Source organism: Ranitomeya imitator, chromosome 7 (assembly GCF_032444005.1).
Source record: "Ranitomeya imitator isolate aRanImi1 chromosome 7, aRanImi1.pri, whole genome shotgun sequence".
In the NCBI taxonomy this organism is placed as follows: Eukaryota; Metazoa; Chordata; class Amphibia; order Anura; family Dendrobatidae; genus Ranitomeya; species Ranitomeya imitator.
Window position 1 is genome coordinate 34,028,181 of NC_091288.1, and position 18,707 is coordinate 34,046,887.

At 39.2% G+C, this 18,707-nt stretch overlaps 1 protein-coding gene across 4 annotated transcripts in view; it reads left to right on the forward strand.

The window, feature by feature from the left end:
• Positions 1-18,707, forward strand: part of SLC4A10 (solute carrier family 4 member 10) — a 241,875-nt gene that overhangs the window by 194,920 nt on the left and 28,248 nt on the right. For all 4 annotated transcript variants that reach the window (XM_069733040.1, XM_069733043.1, XM_069733042.1 and 1 more), the window contains exons 11-18: positions 1,443-1,543; positions 2,477-2,651; positions 2,764-2,897; positions 3,892-4,137; positions 5,340-5,445; positions 11,447-11,608; positions 11,775-11,888; positions 17,081-17,242. In XM_069733040.1, the coding sequence (XP_069589141.1) occupies positions 1,443-1,543; positions 2,477-2,651; positions 2,764-2,897; positions 3,892-4,137; positions 5,340-5,445; positions 11,447-11,608; positions 11,775-11,888; positions 17,081-17,242 (1,200 nt within the window). The remainder of the gene's footprint in view (positions 1-1,442; positions 1,544-2,476; positions 2,652-2,763; positions 2,898-3,891; positions 4,138-5,339; positions 5,446-11,446; positions 11,609-11,774; positions 11,889-17,080; positions 17,243-18,707) is intronic.

Below are 18,707 nucleotides of genomic sequence, written 5' to 3' on the forward strand. Positions count from 1 at the left end.
TCAGGAACAGCTGTGAGTTGGAGCTGCAAGTTTCTAACCTGCATAGAAAGGGTTGTTAACCTCTTCCGCATCAAAGGAAACAAAATCAATATAATATGGAACGCAAACACCCAGGTTAAATGGAAAATTTGTGATTCATAATGCGTAGTGATCTCACAGGAGGACTTGACTTACTCATGACAACCTGTGATTGGTTGAACAGTCATTTTGTTGAGTTCTTGGACATGGATCACAGCTGGTTCCTCTTTGTTGGTTTTATGGTGTTTTATAAGGTACTGTTACCTTGTACTAATGGTTATATATTAGTGATTAATGTTATAATTTTTACTCCTCAGCCCTTGAACTGCTCGGATTGAGGGACTTTTCTAATATAGCTGTGATTACTGCCCTCTGTGCGGTTTACAGACTTTGCAGGGTTGCAGGGTGGTCGATATGGTGGTATTCTGTGAAGGGAAACTGCAGTTAAAAATCCAATAAGAAATCGAAAATGTATTCAGCGTCATGGACAATTGGTGTATTAGCAGTTGTCAGAGTCATCATGGGATCGTGGTGTACTATGAAACCGCAGGAACTTTGTGTGGCGGATAATGCTGCCACCATATTTTGGAGATATTCTCCGCAACCTAAAACACTGCTTCTATAGAAGAATGCCTCCATTATATGGGTCTCAATGGAGCAGGGCACTCCCTTATTAAATCAGAGGCATACTGGATCCCATATTTTTACTTTTAAAGGCAAGCGTTTCCCTTTTCTATCATCTAAAGTAGAAACTTTGTACATATTTTTGTGAAGCAAAGTCCCTTAAACTCTGACACTTTTGGCTTAAATGGTGGTCTCTCCTAACACCCTTAACACCCCACCATACACATGTACAAGCAGCTTGGATGAGAGTTCAGATATTCCTGATAGTTGCAGGATGAGGCGGAAATCTAATGTGTATGGTTGGCCTCTCAACTACCTCCCAAACGATGATATTGTGGGGAGAGGATTGGCACTTTGGAATTCCAATGGCCGGTACTTTTGCTCTTATCTGGAGATAAGCCACCACTAGAGGAGTCTGGCCACCATATTTTCATTGCAAACACAAGAGTACTCAAGTAGAACTGAGCATTCCTGTGTATTGGGGAGTCAGGAGAGGTAATTGTTGGCTTGAACGATTGTTTGGCCGACACCTATCTAATATTAAAGAAGGCATTAAATTCAGCCAGACATCTCTAGTGAAGCTTATATCACAAGGATTTGGCATTGTAATTCAACAGGCCACCAGTTTCTTTGCTTCCCCGAGATCATCTGTTGGGTAAAGTTTGGATACCCCCATTTACATGGAGCCTGTCGCACCGAATTTGGCAGATTCCGCTAAGAATAATCTAATATATATTGAGGTCTTCAGGCTAAAGTGATCTTTCAATAAATTAAACCTATCATTTTGCAATTACATATAGGAAAAAAGAAAAACCCCGGGAGTGCCCAATGGGACAGCGTCATTAGGCGAGTCAGAAGAACATGGGGGTCACAGCGGACCTGAGCTACAAAGGACTGGAAGGTTGGTTTTATTTCATAATCAATTATTTTGGGCAGCTCTGTTCATGGTTCAGATGCCGTCATTGTATCAGGGTCACAAAATAAAATTTTCAGTGTTGAGTTTCCATACTCTCCCAGCATTCATAAGTATGTGCTCCAGATTTCTCCCGCACTCCAAAAAACACATTTCTATTCAAGCGTCCAGTGTAAAGGCTGGGTCCGAAGAAAACTGGGTCCAACGAAAGAATCAGATATGTGCACATCCCCATAGAATAACATTGGTCCGATATTTTGTCTGATCACACTATGACCAAAAATATGGTCGTCTGCAGAAGCCTTGAGAGTAGACCATCAATATCGAACTCATAGACAACCCCATTAAGTAGCACATGTTGAAGTCTGTATTTTTGGAAATATTTTAGCGTAGTAAAGCAATAATGCTCAGATGTATAGTGGTGGTTAGAGCTTCCCCACCATCTCAAGCTCCACTTCCACATTGGGTCCTGCGCAGGAGAAAGGGAACTTCATCAGTGCAATGTGTGGAGAGGGCTGGCTGACAGGCGACTCTTTAATATCTAACTCCTTCTCTGTCCGTAAATCAGAGTTGACCAAGACGGTGGTTGGTCCAGCTATTGAAATGAGCCAATTAGTCAGCATTCTTCACACACCAGTATGTTCATGTTCTGGCACAGGAAGCTCTCTCTGATGTCGAGGCCAACGTTGAGTGTGGAGCTCTCATCCAAAAAACACTGCCACACCTGTCCATAGGTTGTCTGTGGTATTGCAGCTCAAGGTGTATTTATATTTATTGGAACTGAGCTCCAGTACCAGGCACAACCGTAGACAGGTGTGGCAGCGCTTGAGAGGGGGAGCAGGCATGTCTTTCTAATTCTGGACACTCTCTTGGACGTCTTTTTGGTTGATTCAGCACATTTGTATTGTTTCTTCTTTCCAGGTTTTTTGGCGGCTTGATCCTAGATGTCAAGAGGAAAGCTCCTTTCTTCTGGAGTGACTTCAGGGACGCGTTTAGCCTGCAGTGTTTAGCTTCATTTCTGTTCCTGTATTGTGCATGCATGTCCCCTGTTATCACATTTGGTGGTCTTCTCGGAGAGGCAACTGAAGGACGTATAGTAGGTGTTGTACCCTATACAGTTATAGCGTATGGTATTCTTACTTACAGTCATTGTTTAGTTTATTGAGTTGAGCAATGGACCCATCTGTGCTTTATTCTGCTCTGCCTAGAGTGCAATCGAATCCTTGTTTGGAGCCTCGATGACGGGGATAGCATTCTCCCTGTTCGGAGGACAACCTCTCACCATCCTCGGAAGTACGGGACCCGTGCTGGTGTTTGAGAAGATTCTGTTCAAATTTTGCAAGTACGTGATAAAACCTAGCGTACTGGTATAATGTCTGCAATATGCACAGTATCTATCATCTATATATGATCTATCTATCTATCTATTATCTATCTATCTAATATCTATCTATTATCTATCTATATTTCTATCTATCTATCTATATTTCTATCTATTATCTATGTATTATCTATCTATCTATCTCATATCTATTATCTACCTATCATCTATGTATTATCTATCTATCTATCTATCTATCTATCTATCTATCATCTATCTATCTATCTATCTATCTATCATCTATCTATTATCTATCATCTATCTATCTATCTATTATCTATCTATCTATCTATCTAATATCTATTATCTATTTATATATGATCTATCTATTATCTATCTATCTATCTAATATCTATTATCCATCTATCTATTTATCTATTATCTATTATCTATCTATCCATCTATCTATTCATCTATCTATCTATCTATCTATCTATCTATCTATCTATCTATTATCCATCTATCTATTATCTATCTATCTATCTATCTATCTATCTATCTATCTATCTATTATCCATCTATCTATTATCTATCTATCTATCTATCTATCTATCTATCTATCTATCTATCTATCTATCTATCTATCTATTATCCATCTATCTATTATCTATCTATCTATCTATCCATCTATCTATTATCTATCTATCTATCATCTATCTATCTATTATCTATCTATCTATCTATTATCTATCTATCTATCTATCTATCTATCTATCTATCTATCTATCTATCATCTATCTATCTATCTATCTATCTATCCATCTATCATCTATCTATTATCTATCTATCTATCCATCTATCATCTATCTATCCTTCTATCTATCTATCCATTATCTATCTATATATCATCTCTCTATCTATTCATCCATCCATCCATCCATCCATCTATCCATCTATCTATCTATCTATGTGTTATGTATGTAGTAAGTTTCTCCTTCTACCTTTCCTTGTGTAGGGAATATGGGCTTTCGTACCTCTCGCTCAGAGCAAGCATCGGTCTGTGGACGGCTTTTAATTGCATAGTCCTGGTGGCCACTGATGCCAGTTCCCTGGTGTGTTACATTACACGGTTTACTGAAGAAGCGTTTGCGGCTCTCATCTGCATCATTTTCATTTACGAGGCCTTAGAAAAGCTGATTCATCTAGGTGAGAACTATCCAATCAACATGAATAATAATTTGGAACTTCTAACACAGTATTCGTAAGTACAGTCTCTTTTTCCTCAAAGTTCTGAATTCAGGAGGCAGGGAGAGGTTAGGAGTCAGTAGTATAAGACTATCAGTCCTTGTCATAGTGCTCTTATATGATCATATAGTAAGTACTCCCCAAAATCACAGACCTGTTCCCACTGATTACAATGGATGATTTGACAAAGAAAAGATTTATTAAAGTCTGAATTGGGAAAATGTAAGATAATTTGACCCAAAGCATCAATAAAATCATACGTGAGCAGACTAGTTACTCATGTTATCCAATTGTTCGCGACCTTCTTTAGTTACCCCTACACTTGATATAAAAGTTGTCTTATTCATTACAGGAGTTTCTGATTTTAAGGGGAATAAAAGGAATCTGTCACCAGGTTTGTGCTACCTGATCTGAGTGCAATATGATGTAGAGACGGAGACCCTGATTCTAGCAATGTGTCACTTACTGGGCTGCTTGCTGTACGTTTAATAAAATCACTGTTTTATCAGCAGGAGATTATCACCAGAGGACTAGTCCTCCATATTCATGAGCTCTGTATAACTCCACCCCCATTGCTGATTGGCACAGTGTACACAGAAATCTGCCAATCAGCAGTGTGGGCGGGGTTATAAAGAGCTCAGCATTCAGAGAACTGCTAGATCTACAGCAGATAATAGTGTTTTTATCAAAACCGCAGCAAGCTGCCCAGTAAGTGCTATATTGCTAGAATCAGGTTCTCTGTCCCCGTATCATGCCGCTTTTCAATGGGGCAGCAAAAACCTCATGTTTAATTCCCTTTAACAACAAATTTTTGTTATCAGCTACTATCCTTGTGCAGGTTTTCAATTCAGACTTTAGTAAATTTACATAATCAAAACACATTTAGAATATTTTTTTTTCTACAGTTTTGATAATTAGAAATGCACTTATTATTAGTTCATCATTTGCTGTTGATAAATATGTTGCGTGATTACAAGGTCATCCTATAGTAGATGGGGATTACTTATTAGTGGCGGAGTAATGAAAATCCAAAATAAAGGAAGTGTAACATATGTCACATTGCAGCAAATGAATGCGAGTCCTATTAAGCGCAGTGTGTTAGAGCTTCCTTACTATATCAATTCAGATACTGTACATTAAAATGTTCAGACTTTTGCTTCTGCTTCCTCGGTCAAACTATCTCCCAAAGATCTTGTTTTGGGCTTTTGTCTTTGCCAGGTGCAGTTGTGCGGAGCCCGCTAACCCTACCAACGAGACTCTGAAATATTGGGATGAAGCCAATATATCCACGTCGGACGTAACCTGGACTAATCTGACTGTCGGTGTAAGTACTAAAAAATGAATTTAGATTCCGAAGGTTTAACTGTGGTCCCCATCCTATATGTTGTAGACTTGTAAAACCACAGCGTGGCATCTTATTTTCACCTATTTGCGTCTACAAGCTGCAGTTATAGGGGGTTTTTAGTGCTTAAAGGAGACTTATCGCCAGGTCAAAATTAACCAGTTTTTACTCTTATTTTATTCCCGTTGCTCTCCTGATTATACAATTTTTTGTTTCTCAAAAATCTGCCATATGGTTCCAAAAATATAGGCCTTTTAATTTAATGCGAAATGTTATGGTCGTTATAAAGGAGGCGTGGCTCATATGATTCTCTGGGTGTGGTCTGCATACTAATTGCAAAGTGAGCCACACCCCTTTAGTGAAAACCATAAAAATCAACATTAATTAAGGAGGCACATATCTTTGTAACCATATGGCAGATTAAAAAGAAAAATATATATATATATACACCTCTCTCTCTCTCTATATATATATATATATATGTGTATATATATATATATATATATACTGTATATATATATATATATATATATATATATATATATATATATATATAGGGAGAGAGAGAGAGAAAACAAAGTATGACAAAAAGCAGCACAAAAAAAGATTGTTGGGTGCAAAAGCCTCCCAGGCATGTACCAAACCTTATAGATAAATCCAAAAAATTGAAGGCAGCACACCAGTAGGTAAAGATTCATATGCAGTTTAATGGCCCATGTGCGACATTTCTGTCTGAAATGTGGACCTTTTTCAAGCCAAAAGGTCCACATCTTGGACCGAAACGTCGCACATGAGCCATACTGTTTTATATTGCTCATGGGAGTGGTGGGGATAATGCAGAGATGACCAGGTCCTCTTTAGAATTGGTGGCATATAGCCTGGAGTCAACTCTTGACACTTCTGACAATCAGCTGTTTGAAGGGACCAGGGATCCACTTCATTAATTACCAAGCAACTGTATTTGTTATTACAGATCAGAGGTGCACTGTAATACCAGGTATAGCAGTTGCTAAAAGTAGTGAGTTGTTTTGGGGAAACAATGAAGGATAAATGGTGCATGCCAACGTCTTCCAACCCCTGATTGTTAAAAGCACCAAGCATCAGACCTCCAACAATCAGATTTGAAAATATATAGAAATTTATTCAAGTAAATTACAGCTCTGGATATCCATGAAAATCTGCTTTCAAAATAAGGCACATCCTTCTCATGGACCCATGTACAAAGGCAAAAATCTTCCACCATTGCTCTCCTATGGCAAAGACAGGGCGTAACTTACTGGTTTCTGGGGATTCGACTGATGGAACGTCCACACCTCCCGAGAGCAGGGCTTTACAGAACCCTATCTGAATGGAGCGGAGGATAAACAGGTTAAAAAAAAATCTGCCGTACTCGGCTTTTTCCGACAGTCGCATAGTCAATGAATAGAATGGAGGACAGCATGATCAACTTCTTCTAGGCAGGGCCACCTTCTCGAGATCACTAGGGGTCCCAGCAGAAAGACCTCAAGTAATCAGCAATCCTATGGATCGGGGATGAGGTACTGTGTTAGGAAAAACTCGTTACGGTTCGTGAAGCCTCCATCCAAACAAAGGGACTAGGACCCCAGCTGACACCTTGTAGTCTGTAAGTTCTTAATAACGGAAATAATTGAGCCATATTTTGGCTACAAATGACTGCGTGGCCACCTTTCTCTTGTTAGAAAGATAGGGTCACTGATCAGTCATTGAGAAGAGAGGATGATGAAGTCTCAATCTGGCCCCATGGCCCCATTTGCCCTCCCTATAATTCCATCCTCTACTTTACCTTCATTGGGATCCCCCCCAAAAAAAACTAATCCTCACTCATATTCTTCAATAAAAAAGAGTGGATTGCCGGCGCCTACCTCTGTGAATGTGCAGCTATGTCCAAACTTTTAACCTGTGTTACCAGGCACCAGACCACTAAGGGAGCACAGGGACACACCGAAACCAGTAGTTCCAATAGTATCCAAAAAGAGAAAAAAGGTGGCACTCACCCTCCAAATTAAAAGAGTCCTTTATTCAGTCCATTGGCTGGGGTGAGTGCCACCTTTTTTCTCTTTTTCTCTTTTTGGATACTATTCTTAGCCGACAATTCATTGTTTTCTCCCAAGATTTCTTGAAGTTGTTGTTTTCATTTTTCTTGTTTGTCTGAATCTGTGGTGTCTTCAATTATTCAACTAAAATAAGGAAGATCAAGTGTTAATTGCCCCTTAATCCTTCATTTAATATCTAGTGATTTCTCAAAAGATGTTGTTTATGTGAAAATTCCATTTGGTTTGAAAGTCAAAAAGTTTACCATCTTGTGAGCTCCATTTCTGTCAAATAAAATCGTGATTTAAATAGGGGAAAAAAATAAATAAATATCCGCAAGTATCTGATACGTGACATTTTATGGCTATCCATTCTCAGATAAAGCTAAAGCCCCGCCAATAAAATATGTTTTTGTGTTTTTATTTTAGAAAATCAACTTATACACATCATAGAACAAAGAGGATTTCTGCTGATGCGCGACAGATGGCAGAGTCAGACTATTCTAAGACGTCTCCAAAAGCTCATATTTCCTCTAAAATATTTTTTTTCTCCAGCTGTTCAGGATATGAATTGAAATATAACATTTTTTTTTTTATGTTCAATTCCTATGCTTTTCGTAAGCTCAGCTTCCTGTTTAATGGCCGGATGCTATCAGCATATCAGTCTTATCTGTAATTTTTAACAATAATTTTCTTGTCTATGATTTGGATGCACGATGCTCGGGAGGGGGTTAAATGGGAAAATTCGAAACGAATCTAGAAAATCTAGAAATTTAAGATGGAGGAGAGGAGATTAGTTGATTGTTGATTAGTAGGGATAGCCAATTGTGGGATAATGGGATCCCCAAAATTGGATTGCCTAGTAGGGATAGCCAAACCAATTTTGGCATGCTTTGACCTTGCTATAGCCACATCCAAATAAAGGTACCACGCTGTACCCAAAAACAAGTGTCACACAGTGCCCAACTAATAATGCAATATAATGACTAGAGGTGCATTTAGAATGCACCCGTGATCGTAGTCAAGCAGTCGTAGGATTACTCATTTCCCTATAGTCTTGGCTGCCGATCACCCAACAAATAAGCAAAATGCTCTTTCTTCAAGTGAAATGTTCTTTTGGTTTCCACAAAATATCATTCTCAGCAGCGCATTGTAAACAGGACATATGCTGCCAAGATCAATGGCAGCCTATGGGGGCTGAACTCTCAGTCAAACCATGAAAATCACATGCCTGTTTATTTTTTCTGTTCAGTATACAAATTGCCTTTTCAAAGAGAACTTGAATTCTAGGGCCACCTATTGGAAATAGCGACCCTAAAAGTCAATATCGACCCTTTAATGAGTCTTGCAATATGACTTAGGATAAAAGCCAAACCAAAATCTTAATTTGTAGACAAATGTTTCAGGCTGTTGCCCCTCTTCAGTGCAAAATGTGAGATCTGATTTGGGCTGTATAAGAGGCTTCTGATCGAGGTCTAAAGTGTAATATTCCTCTTCCTATCTGAAGAGACAATTTGGATTATGCTACCCCTGAGGAAGGTCAGCAACCCGAAACGCGTGTCTGCAAATTGAGATTCCATTTTATATTTTATTCTAAAGGTACCTTCACACATAACGATATCGTTAACGATATCGTTGCTTTTTGTGACGTAGCAATGATATCGTTAACGAAATCGTTATGTGTGACAGCGACCAACGATCAGGCCCCTGCTGGGAGATCGTTGGTCGCTGGGGAAAGTCCAGGACTTTATTTTGTCGCTGGATCTCCCGCTGACATCGCTGGATCGGCGTGTGTGACGCCGATTCATCGATGTCTTCACTGGTAACCAGGGTAAACATCGGGTTACTAAGTGCAGGGCCGCGCTTAGTAACCCGATGTTTACCCTGGTTACCATTGTAAAAGTAAAAAAAAAAACTCTACATACTTACATTCCTGTCATGCTCCTCAGCGTCAGCTTCCCCGTGTCCCCCAGTTGTCAGCGCCGGCCAGCTGTAAAGCAAAGCACAGCGGTGACGTCACCGCTGTGCTTTCCGGCCAGCGCTTACACAGTGCGGGAAGCTGAGGCCGGGGGACGTGACAGACACCGGAATGTAAGTATGTAGTGTTTTTTTTTTTACTTTTACAATGGTAACCAGGGTAAACATCGGGTTACTGAGCGCGGCCCTGCGCTTAGTAACCCGATGTTTACCTTAGTTACCCGGGGACTTCGGGATCGTTGGTCGCTGGAGAGCTGTCTGTGTGACAGCTCTCCAGCGACCACACAGCGACGCTGCAGCGATCGACATCGTTGTCTAGATCGCTGCAGCGTCGCTAAATGTGACGGTACCTTAAGTCATATAGTTAATAAATAACTTGGCACTCAACTTAGTGGATCGTGATAATAAAGAAAAATAATTTTATTACTTGAATAGCAGCCCAGCATAAACGTTTCGGTCAAACATTTAGACCTTCTTCAGTAAACTGCATCATAAATTTATAACAAAACATAATAATGTCAAAAAACAAAACAAAACAATGAAAACAATAAGGTAAATCTCATAATTTGATATGTGATGGATAGGAGGGTAGGGGAGAGAGGTAGGGATGAGGTAATATTTTTACATACCCGACTACTGGTATAATGGAGAGTATAGGGCACTGATATATGTAGATAGGGTCCTATGGTGGAGTTTCTGCAGGACCTCTAAGATTGAAGCAATTATCCTAGGATGGCAAAAAGAGCTATGTGAGCGGGTGTGTCGTGTAAAAGCTAGATATAGGACGGACATCAGTATACTAACTTGGTTAGTATGTAAAAATATTACCTCATCCCTACCTCTCTCCCCTACCCTCCTATCCATCACATATCAAATTATGAGGTTTACCTTATTGTTTTCATTGTTCTGTTTTGTTTTTTGACATTATTATGTTTTGTTATAAATTTATGATGCAGTTTACTGAAGAAGGTCTAAATGTTTGACCGAAACGTTTATGCTGGGCTGCTATTCAAGTAATAAAATTATTTTTCTTTATTATCACGATCCACTAAGTTGAGTGCCAAGTTATTTATTAACTATATGATTGCTGGTGTGGGAAACCTTTCTTGAGCACCGACACAGCTGTGCCACGATATACTTCACTGGTACCTTAAGTCATGTGACAAGGCTTGTTAAAGGGTTGATAAATGACTGTTAGATTTGCTAGTTACCCTGGCATGTCTTCTGTTCAGTGGACATCTGAAGCAGGGACTTTCTGTAAAAACCAGGCTATCAAACAACCATTTAGTCCACCAGGTCAACGGGGTTAAACAGACCTTTGGTGATGTTGATGTACAATGTCATTAACTGCCTGACTAATACTGCCATACAGTGCCTATAGGATCTTTTTAAAGCAATTAGCTCATAAAAATAATCCCAATTCTTCAGCAAACCTTGGAGATAGTTGGAAATCGCATGCCCCTGCTGTCTTTCTTCTGATCTCATTAGCCAAAACTGAATCCCAGAAACTCTTGAGTTGGAGTGATGTCTACTCTAGCAAATGTGTATGTAATGCTGATAAGTTGTGCATTAATACTGTCATACAATGGTCTCACAGTATTGGCATACAGATGGATCAAGCAAAATAAAAGCCATAAATTAGGATAAGCTTGCAATACTTATTCATAACAAATCAAGGGCGGACATATTATTGGTGTATCCCAAGAGTTATAGGGGCCACCACCACGTCCAAAGCTGGTGGAATTCTGCGTTATGATGAACTATTGGACTGCACAGGGCCTGTCCTCTGTGTCCTCTAGGGTTACAAATGAAATCCCATTTTCCTTAGGAGCTACCACACAATACGTCAACGCTAACCACTTCCGGTTAACGAAATCTGTGTGCAACCCTGGTAATAATAGACCACAGTAAAAAGATGTCTGTTCTAATTGTAAAACTCAATTGTGTATTCACAGGCATGTCATGAATATAAAGGAGTTTTTGTGGGCAGTGCCTGTGGTCATGAAGGCCCTTATGTACCCGACGTCCTCTTCTGGTCAATCATCTTATTCTTTTCGACCGTCATACTTTCATCAACCTTGAAACAATTCAAAACCAGCAGATATTTCCCTACAAAGGTACAGACCCTGCGTCACATATTAACCAATGGACCCATGATTGCCCCTGAAGGAGTATTTTATCTCAAATTAATTGTTTTTCTTTACATCATTTTAGTAATTTTATTACATCCATGGAAATCATTAAGCTGCAGATTATTTTTTCCACCTTTTGTTTTACCTACAGGTCCGCTCAATTATCAGCGACTTTGCTGTGTTCATTACCATCATGTCAATGGTTTTGATAGATTACGGCCTAGGGATCCCATCTCCGAAACTTCAAGTTCCTAGTGATTTCAAGGTGATATAATAGAGCAAGAAAGAGAAATATATGTTCAGTGTTTCACCTGTTAAAGGATTTTTATAGAATATTACATTGACAATTCGGGGTCCCACCATTGGGATTCCCGTCATAGAGAAAAAAGAAGAGTCGTGCATTCCTTTTACCCAGCACAGTAATAACCATACAAGTGTGACTGCAGCTCAACCATAATCCCCATTCACTTAAATGCTCTGAGATGCAGTACAAGTCACATTTACAATTATATGGATGAATCTATGTCAGAAACTTCAGTTAAGGATCCAGTTTGTTTTTCCAATTAGCAGGTGTCCATGGGGTAGAGCCAGCACCAGTCATCCTAAGGCTTCGGTCACCCCATTGTGTATCCTCTCATCTGAGAGTATCAGGCTGATTATTCTAATCATACTCTGATCAGAGTTTGATCAGAGTGTGATCTGATTTTTTTCATATGAGAAGATAGGGAAAAAATGTCTCCATTCTGTGATTGGACTGCACTCAGAAGTAATTCGGGGGCAGACCGATTTATTTTGCATGGCCAAGTGCGATCTGATGAGTAGATCCAACGTGGGCATACAACGATATTTTCCTTGAGTCGGCCCGGACATGTGCACAGCTCCATAGAATAACATTGGTCCAAATGCGATCTAATGTTTTGTCAGATTGCACTCAGATTGAAAATACCGTACATGCGCGACCCCTAAGGAAAAAAATCATCAATGTAATATTCTAAACTGACCATCTTGGATCATTGAAAGTGATTGAAATCTTCTTGGCAATTGTCCATTGTGTCCTCGCATTAAATTCTGCAAAAATATAATTGTACATTACTTGTTACATTTCTCGTTCTAAGTAACGATTGCAAAACACCTCTAAATACTTATGTTGCACTGTTCTCGTGGGCAGGTAGTGCTCACGTGATCCAGTCTTTCAGCTTTCTGTGATGTTCTGCCTAATGGTTTTACCTTCTTCTCCAACTTGATTTGAAAGTTGGGCTGTGGAGTCGGTAAGCCAAACCACCGAGTCTGACTCCGACTCCTCAATTTCCCTGACTTCCAACTCCAACTCTGACTCGACAGCACTGGTTACTACTGAGCATGTACATAAAGTGTAGCACAGATTCATCTCAACTGAAAACCGAGATCCTTAGATCAAGAACAACAGGCATTTATAGGACATTTCATAACTTTCCCAAATTCTCATGAAAATATTTACAGCACATCCTGCACTGGACTACTGAACCCAATTTCTTAAATATTTTAGGAGTCGGAGTCAGTCCATTTTGTACCAACTCTGACTCCCCCAAAATGAACTCCGACTCCACAACTCCAACTCCACAGCCCAACGTGGAATATCATCATGATGTCACTCTAGAGGCTGCTCCTATGGGACACACATGCACCGCCTTCTGCAGTGCCAATAAAACAGCATCTAGAGTGATGTCAATGACACTTTCCATCTAAGGTTGTAGGAAGGAGATAAAAAAAATCGGAACGTCAGACGAAATTCACTGGCAGGATCATAAGACCACTAAGAAATGGGCCATCATCCGTAAATAATTTTATTTAGGAAAAGGTTCTTTTTGCAAATGTTAAATAAAAGGGGACAATTTAACCCCTTAATGACCGCCAATACGTCTTTTAACTGACCTGAGATATAAGAGAATAGTATCCTCATACAGGTGACAATCCAGCATCTGTCAGTTGTACACTATAGCTGACAACTTGCTGTATCAGCCACGATCAGTATTTGCACCATCTAAATCTGTTTAACCCCTTAGATGCTGCTGTCAATAGTGACTACATCATTATAAATGGTTAACAGAGCGTGGGGGCTTCTTCTTTGTCCCAATTGGTGCCCTCAGATCATGATTTTGTTGTCCTGATGTTTGCCATGGCAATTCATGGCCAAATAGCGGCCTTAGAGTCTGACGGCTGTAGTAATCTGTTTAGAAGTTAGAGACATTTAGGTGGTAAAAATACACATTTTCATTTCTGTCATACCACTTTGCATTAATTCCTGTAAAGCACCTGAAGGGTTAATAAACTACCTGACAGCAGTTTTCAATATGTTTAGGGGAGCTGTTTTTAAAATGTTATCACGTTTGTGGGTTTCCCAATATATGGGACACCTAAAGTCACTTCAAACATGGATAAGTCCCTAAAAAAATAAATTTTGTAATTTTCTTTGAAAAAATGAAAAATTGCTGCTACATTTTTAAACCTCCTAAACTGCTAACAAAATAAAATAATATTTTACAAATGGCGCTGATGTAAAGCAGACATGTGGGAAATGTTATTTATTAATGGTTTGCTGTGGTATGACCATCTGGATTAAAGGGATAATCATTCAAATTTAGAAAATTGCTAATTTTTTTACATTTTTCTCAAATTTTTGATATTTTTTATAAATAAACACAAAAAATGTTGAACAAAATTTACCATTATCATAAAGTATAATGTGTCACGAAAAAACAATCTCAAAATCACTGGGATTTGTTGAAGCGTTGCAGAGTTATTACCACATAAAGTGACACTGGTCAGATTTCAAAAATTTGGCTCGGTCACTAAGGGGTTAAAACAACACCTTAACCAAAATATACAAATATTCCTGTATTTACCTGTACATTAATATAAAAATGTAATATACTGTAGAATATTCCCACTTATTAATCCAGTTATGGGTCCACTTCAGGGCTGCTGTTTCGGTAGAAGTATCTAGTTCAGAATATAAATGAATTTTGCCGTCAGATTGTATTATTCCATCCTGAGACATGAAGCTGAATATGTTAAAGCACTTGTCACCGTATATAGTTATGCATCCGATTGATTTTATAATAAGCTGCTTTGTAAACTCCTGCAGGGAACTATTCATCAAGCTGGACGCACTTTCTAACTGTAATAAATAAGCCTTGAAGTCATGGAGACATCGGGAAAAATGAATCTCTAAGTAGAGGTGATCGAACGTGCTGCAGAATAATCTGCCGAGAGTGTCATTAAGAAGCCTTCTTGCTTCCATTTCGAGTGAAAAGCCTTTTTTTAAGCTGCATCCTATTTCTTATACCTCATTCCTTCAGTCAGCTCAAAAGTGACAACCCTATAACCGTTTTCTAACAGACTATCTGTAATTTTTATGGTTTCGGAAGAGAAAGTCATAATGGCATAGTTTTATTGGACAAAACCAAAACTGTAAAGAAGTCGAAAATTAGCTGTTGTTGCAAACTGCAAAGTCAGTAGGGGAAATAATGCAATACAAATTTGTCTGTACTGTATCTTAAGATACTTATATGTGCACACAGATGATTACCAAAAACTAGGCTTTAAACACACATTCGCATTGTTTTTTTTTATTGTTCATTGCTTCCTAAAGGCAAAATTAAGCAACTTTCGACATTGTCGTCGTAGAAAAACTCATCATTTTGCTGATGTAGAGACTGTGTAACTCCTTCACATAGCTGGCTGTGCTGCTACTATTAATACATCCACCTGCACACTGCTCTTTGCTGTGTAATTTCTCTGCTCCTCTCACTAAAAGAGATACCAGAATGAGGGTAAAAAAAACAGCTAGATCTGCACTCAAGTCCTTAGGTGGGCAGATCACGGAAAATGTTGTATCACGGTGTAGGTATGGAGGAAAATGGACAGAAGGCAGTCTCCAGTTGGAGGAAGTTTCTCACCTAGTCTGTGTATTGGTGTACAGAGAGAGGACATAATCTAGGCCCTGCGGGAGGTGGAGGAATTGCACGTATAGATGACTGTCACGACAAATGTAGGAGAGATCCCTCAAAGGTTGGAGAAGGACAAAGTTCTCCAGGAATTAAGCTGATGAGATAGTGAAAGCAGCAGCCCCCTGGATGGATATAAAGGCCTCATATACAATATGTATTACTGGGAGGGACACAACCATGTGAGAAAGGTCAGAAATTAGGAACCGGATGCAAATTGTACATAAGTAGGTCTGAAAATGAGGTAACAAAAACAACAGGCTGAAACTTAGGGAAAGTTTCTAAACTCAAGGTAACCAATGACATATGTAGAATCATTTTCTCTGTCAGAGGTGCCTATAACTCCTAAAAGTTATGTATTGTCCTCCTCTCTAACCATAAAATTTGCTCCAGAGTGTCTAGAATGAAAAATGAAGCAAAGTTTGCAAATGGTCATATATATCAACCTCATATCCTCTATATATACAGCTCACGTGCAGATCTATGTAGTTTGTAGTTCCACAGTAAAAAACTACAAACTCTGTGTTGTCAGATCCTAAAGTCACATGATTTGCCCCGCACTTCATTCTTACTTTTATATATCTGGCGGGCGTGCAAGAATTAAGGACATTTTGGTAATGTGACTACAGTAAATGACTACACAGCGTTTGTTTGTAGTCTGTCACCATGGAGTCACATAGTTCTGCATTGAAGCTGTAGACATAAAATGAAAAATTTTTAGGAAAGTTGCTTCATTGTAAATGTTAGCAGTGGAAACAGAAAAATAATGTTGTGAAGGTGGACCTTTACTTTAGGCTTGTGCTAACAAATGATAAGTGTCACACACAGTGTGGGAAAGACTAAGTGCAACATGAAGCGATGAGGTGAAGGAAGGCCAGACACTAGGGAAAAGGTGACTGGAGACCCCTGGGCAGATCTATTAACAGCCTACCTGCCCTAACATCTCTAAATTGGTTCCTCACCAATCGCTGAGCAGGAAACCTAAGTCCTGTATCTCCCTAGAGGTAGGCCCTGAATAGGGAGGGGATGAACACTGGTCAGTCCCAACTGTAAACTAAAGACAAAAAGGTAGACAGACATGGGGAATGAACTTAGCTTGAGCAGACTCAGAGAGGTAACACCAAACATCCTCAAACAGCTCCAGAGAGAAAGTTAGCCGACTGCTCTAGCTCCAAGCCTTCACAAGGTAAAAATGTGAATATCACCGGCGATTCTCTGCAGAAGACTGGGGATTTATAAACACCCAGGTCCAGGTGTTTCAACTAGAGCCGGACGGAGGTTGTCGCTTGGTCCAAGAGTAAGGATTAAGGAGGCATTTTTAATGTCAAACGCAGAGACCTTCTGCAGCCACCCGTGACACACACAATGGAATATGTAGAAACAGACCTTCTGTTGAGCCATACCATTTGAAAATATATTATAACAATATGGTTGCCAAATAAATGTTGTTCTGTTTGGTTTAATTTTGTAGCCCACTAGAGACGATCGAGGCTGGCTTATTAATCCCTTGGGACCTAACCCTTGGTGGACGGTGGTTGCAGCCGTTATTCCATCTCTGCTCTGCACCATTTTGATCTTCATGGACCAACAAATCACGGCTGTCATTATTAATAGAAAAGAACACAAGTTGAAGGTAAAATGAATATTAGTTAAGTGACGGAGACACTAATATTTATGATGATCGCTCTCGTTTTTACATTTTGGACAACCCTTAGGACATTATGTGTGAGTTGCTCTTGTAATTCTGTATAGTCCAACAAATTCAATATAATTTCGGATCCTCAAACAAGATGACATTTTGGGCACATGCTACTGAAATGAGGTGGAAACCCAAAAATTTGGCAAGTTTCGGGGTTCTGGAAGCCATTGGTGGGTCATAACAAATTTATTACAATCATCAATCTACCTGAGTACAACAAGGATACCATTAAATGACTTAGCTTAGGTTTTAATAATTCGTATTTGTACAAATCACCAGTGGCTTTAAGATTAATGCAGAACGTTCCTGGTGGTGTGGAGACTGAGGCGTGGGTGTTACTGATGATTATTCCTAATGAGATAAGATGCTATAGGGTTTTCGACATATTATCTGTGGCTGCCTAGAGTAATTTATGAGTTACATTTATTATTGATGGTAGTTTAAGGACAAATATATGTTTTCCCAGCATGTTAATAAAGAAAAAGAGGTCTTGGCTTTCGCAATGTCTAATTGGGTCATACCTAATGTCTAGTGAGTTTCTTACTTTCATGAACACAGACCAATGAGCTTTTTTTTAAAATGATCATGTTCAGCTTTCTCTTTCTGTACTGCTTTGATGAAAGTGCTGGGACCATAGAGAATTCTCACTGCTACAGAAGTATCTGCTGTGAACTTGATAGCTGTGCTAAAATTTGCCCTTGCCTAGAAAGTTGAATTATATAAACAAATAGCTTAATAAACAGTATTGTTAATTATTAAAATCTTTCTAGCATTATTACTTTAAAGGGAATCTGTCAGCAGGTATTTGCTCTGGAATCTGAGAGCAGCATGATGTAGCGGCAGAGACTCCGATTCCAGTGGTGCATCGCTCACTGAGCTGCTTGGTGCATTTTTGATAGAATCCCTGTTTTTTCATTGGTTGTCGTTGTTCAGTGGGCAGATTGCTGAGCTGTGTAGAACCCCGCCCACACCACTTATTGGCAGCGTCCTGTGTACATTGTTAGCAAGCTGCCAATCAGTGGTGGGGGCGGGGTTACACAGATTGGCTGGACTGCAGGGCACATGACACCTAGTCCTGCATTGATAATTTCATGCTGATAAACCATTGAAACCAATTACAAAAACAATTTACTTCATCCTTAGGTACAATTTATTGAGTGTTATGTGATTATGCTGATATTCTTCTCAGTTTTTACTAAGGAAAACATAAAAAGGGTCTTTTTGTAAAAAAAAATGGCTCAGTTTTCATAAAAATAAGACTCTTACGAAATGGCTTCTTTTCTCTGTGGAGTGAATAATTTAATGGTTTAAGAGGTGCGTATTAACGTGGTGTCAGGATCTGATACTCAACATATGAACTGTTTTTGAGTCGATCAGTAATTATGGCAAAAAAAAATAT